This window comes from Podarcis pityusensis (assembly GCF_964106645.2).
Source record: "Podarcis pityusensis genome assembly, chromosome: 3".
NCBI lineage: Eukaryota > Metazoa > Chordata > Lepidosauria > Squamata > Lacertidae > Podarcis > Podarcis pityusensis.
Window position 1 is genome coordinate 75,898,344 of NC_138026.1, and position 14,798 is coordinate 75,913,141.

Consider the following 14,798-nt stretch of genomic DNA (forward strand, 5'->3'; position numbering starts at 1 on the left):
GATTATGCATCATCTAGCCTGCATTTCCTTTCATGATTCAGGCTTTTCTCCGCCTCCAATCCACACAAACTTTTCTTCCCCAAGAAAACAAACTATCCCTTACTCTTGGCATTCCGAAGCTTCAGACTCCTCAGGTGTAGGGCTACCTTCTGACTTTTTCCAGCCAATGACATATTTGCTTATAGCTCCTTGTCGAGGGTAGCATTTTGCTATGGGGCCAGAGATCTGTTGACTACAATTTTGTGACACTATGTACACTTTGGATGTATCTAATGATCCACTGCTTTTAGGGCCATGTGTTGAAGGACTTCCTGAATGATGTGACCCACTAGAGGAGAGGAAAACACACAAAACAAAATACACAGTGAACTACATGAGGATATATGTGACAGGAAAATATATCACATACATATTTTTTTAAAAAATAAAGTCTTCTCAAAAGGACAGAGGTCAGTCATATTTAATGTTATTTGCTTTCTTTGTCCAATATCGAATAAATACTTTAAAGTCATCCTGGCTTCACTGGATGTATTTATAGAAATTCATAATTTCCCCATTACAACTGATAGGAAATTTATTTTGAAAATGTATGCTGTACAATTCTCAAGGCAGTATCCATTAAACATAAATGAATTAGAAATATAACTTAAAACAAGAAAAATGTAGAGAAAAAACACAGCAACAATAAAATCCAGCAAAATGGATGAAGCCACTATTAAGACCAGTACATGCTGGAATACCTAGGCAAATAAAAAATAATTCTACTACTACCAAAATGATATCAAGGATGGCACCAGATGACCTTCCCTGGGGAGGATATAACATAGGTTGCTACAACCAAAAGCCCCCGCCCCACTTCCTGGATCAGCTATATTTCTTTCAGGAGGCGGGGAATTAAGAGAATGGCCCAGATAACGACCACTGTGTTTGACAGTGTTATTCTTTGGCTAGACTGTGCCCAATCAATTTAAAAGTACATTTTGTTATAGGTTATAAAGCATTACTACATATGTCCCACCTTTCTTCAATTTAACTCAATGCTTAAAACACACCAGTATCAGATAAACTATTCAAAAATATACCCAAACATTGCTGTAAGAGGCCTTTCAAACATCATAGTTTAAACTGACATTTCAGCAAGAAAGATGAACACACTCATGGAATTCCTATATTTCTGTGGGTTTTATTCTATTTAGTTTTTATGTTCTTACTTCACTGCCATCTTCTACAGCTTAGTTAAGTTGAAACTGAAACTACAGAGACCAGATGTACAAAGACATTTAGTACAGAACTTGAAGTGACAGGATTTCAAGTGCCGAGTTGATTTGTTTGCAAATGTTTTGTATTTCAGAGAAGTAAAAAATAGGAACAATTTCCACTGGTTAAGTTCTTAAACCCTTAAAAACTCTAAATGTGGAAATCCCAACACACTTTTTAGAATGTCTTGTTCTGTTCCACTCAAAGGACATATGCTTTTACTCAGTATTGCTAGGGATTGCCCTGCAAATCACTATCATCATAAACCAGACCCACTTGTTCACAAAACAAAGGTAAAATATGTACACACATTTGCGTGTCACATTCTTTTCAGTGTCAACATTTTATGCAAAAGCCATGGAGCACTCCATGAACTGAAAGAGCGTGTGGTAGGGCTACAGGGCTTGGTCCAACTTACTATCACTTTCATGCAGGCTAGCCTTGTCCAACACTGTCACACTCCTCTGATGCCAGCACATTCAAATGATGTCAGAAGGTCTACACACATACATCTGTGGTGGCAGTGGGTGGAGCTAGACCACACAGCCATGCACTCACCCAAGCTCTCTTTCAATGCATAGAGGGGTTCATGTGCATCTCTCCCCCCCCCCCCCAAGATTGCAATAGTCTATATATGCTGGGATAATCCAAAGGGTTTTGCAGATTTAAAAAGTGTAATGTAATTTACAGATTTCATAATTGAAACATTAGAGGTAGGGGGATATCTAGTTCAATCTTCTGCCACATGGGAAGACTATCCACTCAAAAGTGTCCACATATAAAATCATGTTATCTAAATTATGTTGTTGAACAAGCAGAGACTTGGCGTACAGCAAAGAAAACAGGTCACATGCTATTATGCAATTGCATGGAATATACAGCTCTACACAATATTGCATATTCTTCTCCTTTTATAGTTTTACTGTCAAGCACATGAAGGCAGTTCGTAAGGAAAGTGGCATTTTAATCTTTCCTCCTCTGTTCTGAAATGTAACATTGTTGAAATGAGGTTTTATAAAAGCACTCATGTAAAATGTAATGTTAATAGCAAAAAAAAAAAGAAAAAAAAAAAAAGGTAAATCCACGCTTTACTCAGAACTATCCATCACAGAATTGTGGAGCTGGAATCTTGGGGGGGGGGGGGGGGATTGCTTACCTGGAATGTGAAGATATTTCACTGAGGTCTCCCATGCTACCATCACCTGTATGATTGCTAGAAATGGCAGAAGCATAGCTGTGAACAGCATACATTTTAGTCTCATCATCTGGTCCAGGAGTTTCAGATGATTCAGCCCACTGATCAGTCCGGCTATGTATCCCTGACCGGCTTCCAGCCAGGTGCAAAGGAGCCAAAATTGGAGCAGGCATACAAGGAGCTGTATCAATCCCACTGTCAGTAGAAGCACCTTTAATGTATGTTAATCCAAGCAAGTCAGTGTCCATTAGGTCTTCGGAGCCAAAGTGCTTATCATCACTGTTGCTGGATGTGTTACTTGACAGGGTATTACTGCTGGAATGGCTGGAACAGTTTTTGTCTCCAATCTTAAAGAGAAACATTTTACAATACAGTTTTACTTCCTCCTGTTCACAGTTTCATCAATCAAAGAAGCAAGCAGCTGCCTCACTACTTGTTGGAAGTGCCAAATAAAAATGAAGCAGATATAATGAATAATGCTAACAGCATAAACTTGTAATATGGATAAAATAATTAGTATTTTGATTAACACATGCTCAAATGCATCTTGGTGGTGGTGGATTTTTTTGAGTGACTTTTTGAATTAACACTTTTTGCTTATTGCATGATTTAAAGGATATGCCATTATCACTTGTATTTTTAATTTTTTTTATCATTTGTAAGCTGCTTCAGGACTCTGGCTATGGGAAGCAAAGAACAAATTTAATAAACCAGAGTAAAAACAGGATGGGAAATAATTTGCCCATTGTATAGAAGATTCCACTCTGCAGAGTGAATTGTGTTCAGTACAGAATAAATGTTATAACATAGTTTTAAATTAAATCCCTAACACGTCATATTACATCAGCAAATGTCCATTTTGTTATAAGAGAACCTCAGCATGTTTGCAAGTAAGTGAACACAAGATGAACTATTTTAAGAAAAAGACTGGCATCAGCCTCTGCATTTGCCCCTCCTGAAGCTGGGCAAGCAAGGGACAGCAAAACCCAAACTGTTCTCACCTTCTCTTCCCCACTTTGACATAACAAGCAAAATATGCAAGATTCAAAATAAAGAAATACAGATAAAGTCAACAATATCAGTTCCTCTTGTATTGAGGAAAGTCAATGTTTAAAAGGGTGTAAGTGAGGAAAGGGAAAGGGATTTAAAAAGCCTGTGTCATATTAAAAAATCGCCAGCACATATCCACCTAAATGTTTATGTATGCAGAAACATAGGATAAGACACAGGATAACCTTGTACCAATGTTGCTCCCTTAGGTGGCTTAGATAACCAGTGCTGTTTTGATCCTACAATCATCCTTCAGTCATGAAGATGAGCTGTGACCAGCACTGGTTTTGTCCGGACAGAGTGTGGGAATCAAATATGCTGAAATAGTAGATTTGATGATTGCTCTTTTGTTTCACTGACAAAAAGGCGATGAACATTTGCTAGCTGCAACACGGGGGAGGGACTGCTTATGCATATGAACTAGAGAAAAGCTAAGAATTTGGCTTGGCATAGTTCCCTTGTCATTTAATTTACCACAAAAGTGATATTTGTGCACAAACAGGCTCTATTTTCCAAATCTCACACTTCAGTTCTCACATTATTTAATTCAGCTGGAAATAATTGTTTCTTAACATCAGGTCATCACCACCACCACCACACAAATTAACAGGAACAAGCATAACAATATATTCTTATTAGATGCATTCTTTAAATGTGAAATTTTGCCTAAATAAAAGAAGTGCAATTGCTGGTAATTAAAACAGATGCTTATCCCTCACAATATGACAAGAAATGGCAATGTATGAATGTCACTTGAATACAATAAGAAATGTATTCAGGACTATGCAAGTCAATGTAAATTACGTTCTAATCACCAGAGTGATGCTTACATGAAGCTTTAATCCACGCAGTGCCCTAGAAACCTGCACATGCCCTTTATAATGAGATTGTTTGAGGTCACTGCCAGAAAGAATACTTGAAACTATTTCTGCATCAGTGATGCTTATTAGTTGTGCACACACTTTAGAAAAAAATTCAAGACTCTTGCAATTTATTCCACATCTGAGATTGTAACACTGGCAGATACAACTGGATGGCCTCTTTTCCATTCAATTTTACAGTTTTTCAGTTATTCCATTAAAATGATAGGACGCAAAACAATGCCAAACAGAACTGTAGGACATAGCAAGATACAGAAATAAATTTATTAACCCCAATAGCTCATTCATCTTGCAGGATAGTTTACCATCTGTAATTCGTACTTCCCATTTCTATACGGGAAAGCAGGGTCAAAACATACACTTTCAATCAAGTTGCTGGCTCAAACGCAACCAGCTATTTGCACAGCTCTCCCAACTTTTGCAACAGAGACTGTGCCCACATATTTGGAAAGATTCCTAATTTGGGAAACCCTAAGAAAAAAGACTTACATGAGAAAATTTGTTTGGTGAATCCTTGCCACTGTTCTCTTTCTGTAAAGCGCGGTCTTTATAGGAACTCAAGACTTTGGTTGATGGTGCATGCCACTTGGTTTCTGCCATAAATAATTATGTGTTTTAATTTCTAAACGCACAAAACATATTGTACAATGAAAAGAAGCTCACAACTTAATGCTATATGCATCAGGTTGAAACAGTGATGTTCTTTCAAATTTCCTAGAGCAGAGAGTTTACTCTTGCCCATCATCTTAAAAGATAATTAAACTTATGTCTATACAGCTTACTAAATGAGAGTTCTGAATAAGAAGGGCCTGTTTGTACATGTCCTTTTGCTGTGTCATTTCTACAAAACATGGAAATGCAAGCACAATGCAAAATCAATACAAACATCCGCTTAATGTTCTGATGATCAAAAAACAGAGGGAGATAAACAGTATCATTTTAAAAGGAGTCATCCTAGTAACTTTGAGGAAAAGTAATTTAGCTTGTATGTGGATAAAAAAATATCTTAAAACTCTCTTCAAACAACAAATGTGATGAGATACATATGCAGCTGATTCTAGTCTTTATTCAAGAGAGTACTATGCGCAGGTGCACAAGACTGTGTGAAAATATGGTAGAAAATGGTGTGTGCAAGGATGTTTGCAATTATATGAGGAAGACAGAAACAGGGAAATAGGAATATAAAAAGAAAGAAAGGAAGTAGCAGAACTGTATTAGAAAAAACAACCTTGTGGGACATCCCTTGTACCATATACACATTTAGCTACAGCAAAAGCTCCCGATCATGCCACAGCACTAATTCATGTAAGTTCCACACAAGGACAAAAATGGTACCTGATAACTATAAATCTTGAGATTTAGCATGAGTGAATCTGTATTTTCAGCAATCACACTCTCACGTGAAGAAAAATCCTCTGTAGTTTTGCACACAAATATGCAAATCTCATATGGGTGGAATCAGGTTTTGGAACAGAGATAGCCTTGATTGGCCTGGTGGAGGATTTATACCAGAAACTGGGCAAGGAGAGTGCTGGTTCTTGACCTCTCACTAGCTTCCAATACTATCAACCATGGCATCCTTCTAGATCACTGAGCTGGGATGAGACTTGGAGAAAATGTCCTTCTTGGCCAGATTTCAGAATGTGCCAGTGGGAATAATCTTTGGGATATAATTGTGTCATAGGGCTGATATTCTCAACCATGTTGTTTTACATTTACATAAAATGGCTTGGAAAGATTTCCAAAGGTTTTGCATTTGTTACCATCAGTATGCCAGTGATAGTTTAAGATAGTTTATAATGCAAAACATTATACAAGTGGAAAACAAACCAGCAAAGCTGTAATTAAACTGAAACAGAATAATAATTACCATTGGGATGCCTGGTCGCTTCCAAAGATTCTTCATGTTCTCTGCCTCCTTCACTCTCCAGTTGACCTGAACCCTGGTGATCATGAAGTAAAGGGGACTGGCACCTATTAACAAAGAAAGAAATTGTTGCTTTCCCCTGCTCACTAGGGAAAGCTTCTCATCCAGTTTATAAAATCCCTGCTGTAAAATGGCACAACTATATATTTTCAGTATTGACAACGGGTAAGCAAAGAAGAGTAAAACATTCCACAGTAGTTAGAACAATTTAAATATATTCTGCTCAAGTTATTATTTATCTAAGACATATACACAAAGTTGCCCAAATATAGCTGCTGATACCCCTGCTCAACACATTAGATCTTATGTTGATTTCTTTTTTAAATGGGTGGTTTTGTTACTAGCTGAGCCGCTTTCACTTGAGCAAAGTAGGGTACCAGTTTTTCACTAATCAGGTCTATCCAACCTAGCCCGCTCCCCCCACCCACAGCCAAATGCTGCTCCAAAAGCTTCTCCTGAGGGTTGGGAGACCCTCTTGAACAGTATGAGATATGACATAGGGGGCTGCAATTGCTACAGGGGACTGGTGAAAAACAGCTCCCTCTTCTTGTGCTAGTTGATGCACTTCCACTAGCAAATAGACGCCACTAGATACCACCACCACTCAGCTATGTATGGATTGCCTCCAAGCCTTCAGAGATGGGGCAGATTGACTACAGCAGCACATACCATATTTACTTGAATCTAATGCACCATCGAATCTAATGCACACCTCAATTTTCAGAACCTTGAAACCAAAAAAAGTATTTGCTGGTGAATGTAAATGTGCCATCAAATCTAATGCGCACCTTAATTTTCACAATGTAATTTGGCCAAAAATGGTGAGCATTAGAATTGAGTAAATACGGTAATTAAATTATTATCTTTACAAAGCCACCTATGAAACATTCTACAACAGCCAGTTGGATATTCCACACGTAAATTAGCTTCTACAGTTACTGTTCATAAAAAGGGATTCAGATGTAAAGAAACAAATACCCATCATATCCCACTTGGTGTCTCCACTGACTACTCCCACTTGGTCCTGGGTCACTGGAGGATGATTGGTTGCTCGGTGAACTTCTGAAATAGTGACTCAAGTAATTAACCATGTACACAGTTCTGTGATGCTTCAACAACAATCAATTTTTGATATAAATTCCTAATGAAATTAGAAATACAGACAACAATATGAAGACATTTGAATAGTTTTTGTGAAATTTAAACCATTTTTAGATGCGGGGACATCTAATGATATGCAGCCTCCCTTCATCCCCACTTCAGTAGCCCTACAATCTGCTCTGGAGGGGCCTGCAACGAGGGAGCAAGAGACTGGTGAAGTCTGCCCGTGTGATACTGGATGTTTCCTACAGTCTGCACATTTTCGCATAATGACCACAATTCAGCACTTTTTAAAGTACATATAGATAGATCCTTGCAAGCAATAGTGTCTTTGCGCTCATCCGCACTTCCATTTGTCCTGTGATTTCTAGGTACGGGCCTGAGAGGGGATTTTTTTTTGTCCGGCCACTTTCCCTGGAAAAACCCACTGCCTACTACAGAATTGGAACAAACGTCAATTGGGTTTTCATTTAACTTTTAAGTCATTTCAGTTTTTAAACAAAGACAACATTCCACAAATATCCATTTGCTCTTGGACGTTTATAGCCATGTTCTGTTGACGTTACAAATATAATAAAACTCTCTTGGAATGAGATGAAAGTATTAACCTGCAAGCAACTAATTTCATTTTTTTAAATGCTTGTTGCTCTTATTCAGAAGTTCTTATTTTATTGGTCGACTACCACAGTGGCTGAATTTGCCTGGTACCTAGCTTTTATATTCCATTATAAATAGAGAAGAGGGTGTGAGTTTTAATGTCGTCTACCTTTTAAAGTATTATTAGCACTGACCATTGTTTCAACAAGGATTAGTGGAGGCGAACACTAAGCTCACTGCAGCTCAAATCTGTTAAAACCTTGTACAGTAGTATATGAATGAGGTTTAAAAAGAAAACAGCTTTTAAAAAATCACTTCATACCAAAGACCAGAAAGGTTTACTAATAAAGCACTAAGAAAATACAGGAATTAATAACAGAGAGAACATATTACCTTGCACCATCTGGCAGCTTTCTGTCAAATGAAGTACTGCGAGGAATGGCTGTTTGCGCCTGCTGGAGAAGCTGCTGGCACTGCAATCTATCAGATGTTCCTAGGATTGGAGAGGCACGAGAAAGAGGCTGCCCTGCAGGAGCTGGCACCCGATGCCAAGTAGTATTCCTCCTGAAAGGGGTTTTATACTCACATGGGGTGCCTTCACTGTCAAGTTTGTACTCCACCATGGGAATTCGACACAGTTCTGAGCAACCCCTGCAGTATACATAAACGTAATAATCCCTGAGTCTTGTAGAGATACAGCCCATCATTTTTAAAAAAGAAGTATAGCATGTGCATGTCATAAAATTATATATTATATCAGTTATATCGTAATATAAAATATGACCCATCATCTGTACTCTTACACTAGATTATGTAAAATTTAAGTTGTCAGAGATAAAACTGAATGCAAAGCAGCTTTTCCATTCCAAGGGAAACCTGCCTGCTGAACATGCCGCTAGTATCCCTGGTGTCCAAGATATCTTAGAGTAAACAAGGAAGACTTCAGTGGGGTTGAGGGGTTATTTTATTACCCACAAGTTCACTGAGGGCCCAACTAGAGGATACATTAGCTCCATATCTGTGTTGTTTAAGTGCAGAGGACTATTTTTTTAAACACATACTCCCTGCCCAGGTGGCCAAGCAGTATTAAGACCCTATTATGGAGTAAGGGGGCTTTGACCCTTTAGCCTCCTTATGGTACCAATTCAGACCAGGCTTCCCATGCTGGCTTCTTGCATGGGGAAAGCGAGCTTTAAAAGACACACTGTGCTAATTGCAAGTTTGAGGGGCCAAATTGACTGCAAAGGGTTAAAACCTTCATGCCCCATCATTCTAAGGTCCCAGTCTAGATTGCCAGTAGAGAGATGGGCAATCTTTTTTTAAAATAATAATAATAATAACAGCACCACAATACCTAGCACTTAAGGGCAAATATACGGAGCCTTAAAACTCATCTAGAGGTTATTTGAATGGCTTCTCAGCAGGAAAAGGGCAAATTTACCAGCTGAGCCCTACAAAGCCCAAAGCTTGAAGAAGTGGCGTTTTCTACCTACAGTGGTCACTAACACAACAAAAACTGAAGCCGATGCTAGGACAGCATCATCTACGTTAAGTATGGCTAGATTTTTTTAAAATCAATGACCTGATCAAGCCTGAGTTTTGAGATAATATAACATGGACCTTTGATTTCAATGGATTTTCCAGAGTTTGATTTCAATGGTCTGTAGACTCACGAGGCTGAAAATCTTTAGCCATGGGAAGCACAGGGTCTAGCCCATCTGTCCACATTGGGAAGGAAAATATGCTGAACATGTCAATACAACAGGGATAAAGCCTGGGAATAGATTAAGGTAGCAAATTAGCTATCCCTCCTGTTCACTGGACATATGCCTGTGGTTGTGAAATGCAGTGACAGAAGCTTGATCTGGATATGGGGTAACAAAACTTAGGGCAGTGGTGTCTTTAACATTTTGACAAGCACAGAAGGTGGGAAACCGGACACACATAATCTATTATAATTTGTCCCAGTTGCTGATTGTGGACTGGAGTTTTAACCTTTATAGAAAAGTATCGGAAAGAAAATCATGTGAGAAAAATTTTGGAAGTGGAGAGTACTCTTTTTCCAGGGGCAGATAACTTGGAAAACCTCGTAAGTTTCATGATCATGTCTTCATCTTAGGATTTCCATCATAAGCGATGTCCACTAGTATTGTCTCTAAGTCCCCTGCTGTCATATTTTCTGGTCTCTGAAGGAAAGGTAGTTGAAGAGCAAAACAGTGTTTTCGCCATGAGATGTAAAGTGAATTCCTTGTTGTTAGGGTAGTAGAGTCATAAACATTGTACAATTCAGATAGTTGGGCATCAAACAGGACAACATGATATATATGGGATCAGTTATAAGGCAAGTCATGACATCATATGAATTTTAGAACCTGTGATGACTTCCTTGTCTCTGGTCTCTTGAATCAGGGTTTAAGATGTGATCTAGTATGTTGTATATTCCCCCATGAACAAATATTTCACAGCACAGATCTGTCTTTACAAAGCAAAGGAAAGGAAAGGAAAGGAAAGGAAAGGAAAGGAAAGGAAAGGAAAGGAGTCTTTCACAAGAGGGTTCTATGTTCATATTTAAGAGATTATATGTTTATATTAAGGTCAGTTTTAGTTTTAAACCAATTCCCAAATGAATAGTTGAGTTAGCCTGTTCTTGCAAAAAAGTCTTACGGCACCTTGAGCCTTTGATGTTATGCAATAACCTTCATGGTTTCAACCACATTATTTTTAGAAGAGAAACAGATTATAGACTGAACTTTTAAAAAATGTAAGATTACTTTTATCCATTTTTATTCACCTTGGTTGGAAGTAGTAAAAAACAGTGGACTCTGGGGAAAACTATACTCAGTCCAGTCTGCTAAGAAGGCTTCAAAGAGTCGGATAATCCAGGAAGAGCAGACATTCTTTTAAAGAGGCAGTTGAAGAGTCTCATATTACAGGAAGTTTATACTGCAGAAAATCCCTTCTCCTTCTGTTGGGGTAGATGATGACTTAGGAGCCTGTAGAAGGGCTCTGACTTTTCTAGACTTTTTGCTGTCTGCAGCCTATCCTAAGCTATGGATCCAACTGTTTTGGAATGGCACCAGTGATAATCAGGAGAATAAGTACCAAAAAGTGTTATTTCATACTTGGAAGCAGATGGCAAAAATCTCCAAATGAAGCTGAGAAAATCTTTCAGCTGCCAAAGGCAGCACATGTGTGGCAATATGAGTGGCAGCAATAAAGGGATAATTTCCCCCATTTCACTCTAAGAAATTAATTTTTGGAGAACATCCATAAATAAAATGCAACATATATATCACCAATTCTACAATGCTATAGTTAAATATGTTAATGTGGCAGTCATACACAGCAAGCACTCTCCCTATTAAAGAAAGCAACTGAACGCTTGAATTAGCTGAGATAAAAAAATCATTTATTAAAGCGGGTATAACGGACATGTATTCTGTCCTCATAATATCTATCTGCCTAGCTACAAAGGCACATCTAGCACAAGGCTGCCTCTTTTAACCTAAGTTTCCCTTTCTGCTTTCTCAATTTCTTCCTTGCTCCATCTGTTCTGGATACTTTTAGTTGAAAGTGAGAAATGGAAGAAAACATTGGTTGCCCAATCTCAAAAAGAATATTTAGAGCTGAAAAGGGTGCAGAAAAGCACAAGCAAAATGATTTGGGTTTGGAATACGTTACCTATGAGGACAGAGCATGTGGACAAGCAGTAGCTAACATTTTTGGTGCTGAGGACTGCATCGACCTATGGCCAATCCCTCAGGGGCTGCATGTCAATGTGAGTGTAGTCAAAGCCAAACCTTCTTAACCATTTGCCTCATTAAATATACTGAGTATCCTCACCCCTTTCCTCAATATTCCTTATTACTTTCTATCCTTTCCCCCCTTATTCTTCATTAATTTCCATTCCATTCCAAAAGCCATATTAATTTCTACTCTATTTCCCTATTTCAAACCCCTTATTAATTTTCACTCTTTTCAAAAACATTGATTAATTGCCACCACTTGCCCCACTTATTCCCATATTGATGCTTTCCCCATTCTATAGTAAACAGTTCACTTTATTCAGAAAGCACTGCTCACTTAACTAAAAGCAACCAGTCCCCCCAGTATACAATCCATCCTTTATTAAAATAACTTATAAGATCCATTCCATCTATTACAAGATAGCACTTCTCTCACAGACTGTGTTAGCTGCAAGTCTCATTAGCACCAAATGAGCACTACCCATTTAACAAGAAAGCCATCTGTGAAAAGGGCAAAAGAATGTCAGCAGTGAAGACACAAATAACCTACTAGCTACTGTGACTTCTTACCGTCTAGGTGATCCATCTTCATGTGGCTGGATAATCACCACCTTTACAGTCACAGAAGTGCGCAGCAGGTCAATCATTTGTTCATGAGTCAGGGTTGCTACAGCTACTTTACAGATCTCCACAAGGCGACTGCCTTGACGTAGGCCAGCTTTCCAGGCAAAACCAAATGGCTCCACATCTGCTACAATCCCTTCAAAGTTAACATGGAATCCGAGCTGTCCCAAGCCATTTCTCCTTAAGGTCATTTCTGTTGTTTCACACCCTCTAGTTACTATCTAAAGGAATAAGAAATTAGTGAGACCACAGTATAAAAGAATAGTGATGTAAAAATTCCAGAAATGGTGAGCTGTGGGTAGGGTGATATTGAAATGGTTTTTAAAATGTGATTTTATCCCCCTGCCATTAAGAACAGTGTAATATTTATTATAACCTATAAGATAAAATTTTATTGTTTGATATGTTTCTGAAATCCAAAAGTAATAACAACTTTGTTTTATTAGAACAATTATAAATCAGTGTCATGATGGAACCAATACATAAGAGCCACACTGTTAACTGGGACTTACTCCCAGCTAAGTGTTTAGGATTGCAGACTTAAGGTCTTCCAATTATTCTATTTGTGCTAGCATTCCAGCTTGCCAAATGGAACAATACGCTTCCCCCTGCACATTGTTCTGGAGGTTCTCCCAACCCTCTAAGCCAATTCTGGAAGGCATGGGGGGGGGGGGGGGGAGAGATGGGGGAAGCCTTATAGCACAAGTGAAAGTCCTTGCACAAGGCTTCCACTGACAGGGCTGGTTAGGTGAATCCTAACCTAAGTAACCTAAAAACAAGATGAAAATAAAAATTGTTTGCTATATTACAGTGTATAGTAGTTGTGTTATTGTGAGACACCCTGTAATTTTATTTTTTTATTAAGGGCCATGCATAAATATTTTAAACAAATTCTTAAAAGAGGAGTCAAAAGCCAGCCTGTACAAAGTCCACCAGGTTTCAGAATCAAAATGACTGGAATACTCTCATAATGTACTTCTGGACCAAACACTCACAGATGTACTCTGCAACTTCTGAAGTAAGTTTCCAACATCAAGATAGAAAATAATTACTTCTTCAGTAATCCTGTCAGACACAGTATCAGTTCTGTCATCAGTCTTATTACTGCTTTGGAATCTTAAAACTAAACTTTTTCAGCAGGGTAAATTAACTGTCGGATTCTTTTATACACATTAGTATTACACATTCTGAAATGTGCATTTCCTAAGAGATCCCCCCCTCCCAACTACCAATTGTTCAGTAATCTGTTTCTAGTCTTGCATGCACACCCACACCCACTTTTCATATACACCCATTTCTTTTCCACCACTTTCTTTTTTTTTTTTAACCAAGCCTTCACATCTCCCTCACTGGACACATGCCTTCTGAAACATGTAAGGAACTGCTTTCAAACAATGCAAAGTCACATGTACTAATATATTATACCCCTCGGGTAGCTAATATTGTTTTTGTCATTCATGGCTGACTAGCGATTTCTGAATAAAGATGTTGTTCTCCAAGCTCTAACATTTGATGCCCCTGGAGCAACCATCTGTGCTGTGTCCAGTTTCTAAGACAGTACATTTCTCTTACTGATTACTATAACAATTCAGGGATTGTTTTGTTTGTAGAAGACTTAGCAGCTGCCTTATACAGTGGTGCCCCGCAAGACAAATGCCTCGCAAGACGGAAAACCCGCTAGACGAAAGGGTTTTCCGTTTTTGAGTTGCTTCGCAGGACGAATTTCCCTATGGGCTTGCTTCGCAAGACGAAAATGTCTTGCGAGTCTAGAGATTTTTTTTTCGCTTTCCCCCCCTTTATCTAATCTGCTAAGCCTTTAATAGCCTTTAATAGCCTTTTAGCAGCTAATCCGCTAAGCCTTTAAGCCTTTAATAGCCGCTAAACCGCTAATAGCGCTAATCCGTTAAGCCGCTAATAGGGTTGCTTCGCAAGACGAAAAAACCGTTAGACGAAGACTCTCGCGGAACGGATTAATTTCGTCTTGCGAGGCACCACTGTATTAAACAAGGAAGCAAAATAGTAATTTACTGAAGTCTTTACAGGTACAGATCACCTTTTTTCATTAGAACAATGCTAAATTATTGTAACCTGACTCATTTGACTGGGTCAGGTTATATATCTGAACAATATAACACACTTAGAGAGAATCTGAATTAAGTGAAAATTCTCTATTATGCTTAGTAGAATTGTCTGGATTTTTATTTCTTGAAATATGGCAACCCTAACTGTAATAAAAAGGGAGAATTCTGTTTCAGACTACAGCTGCCACGTTTCCAGTTTAAGCCTGGAATACAGAAATACCCTTGAAATAGTCTGGTAAATTTTTCATTTTTAAAATTCTATAGTCAGGTATCATATTTATCCATCTCCATTATCTTGAAAAATTACTGACAATAGCATTTGAAATTGCCAAGCACTTA

At 38.3% G+C, this 14,798-nt stretch overlaps 1 protein-coding gene across 6 annotated transcripts in view; it reads right to left on the reverse strand.

Moving 5' to 3' along the window:
* SIPA1L2 (signal induced proliferation associated 1 like 2) overlaps positions 1 to 14,798 on the reverse strand; it is a 76,183-nt gene that overhangs the window by 19,961 nt on the left and 41,424 nt on the right. For all 6 annotated transcript variants that reach the window (XM_080998461.1, XM_080998459.1, XM_080998458.1 and 3 more), the window contains 7 exons: positions 12,325 to 12,599; positions 8,402 to 8,659; positions 7,289 to 7,372; positions 6,254 to 6,357; positions 4,873 to 4,976; positions 2,414 to 2,799; positions 104 to 328 (listed from right to left, as the gene is read on the reverse strand). In XM_080998461.1, coding sequence (XP_080854587.1) covers positions 104 to 328; positions 2,414 to 2,799; positions 4,873 to 4,976; positions 6,254 to 6,357; positions 7,289 to 7,372; positions 8,402 to 8,659; positions 12,325 to 12,599 — 1,436 coding nt within the window. The remainder of the gene's footprint in view (positions 1 to 103; positions 329 to 2,413; positions 2,800 to 4,872; positions 4,977 to 6,253; positions 6,358 to 7,288; positions 7,373 to 8,401; positions 8,660 to 12,324; positions 12,600 to 14,798) is intronic.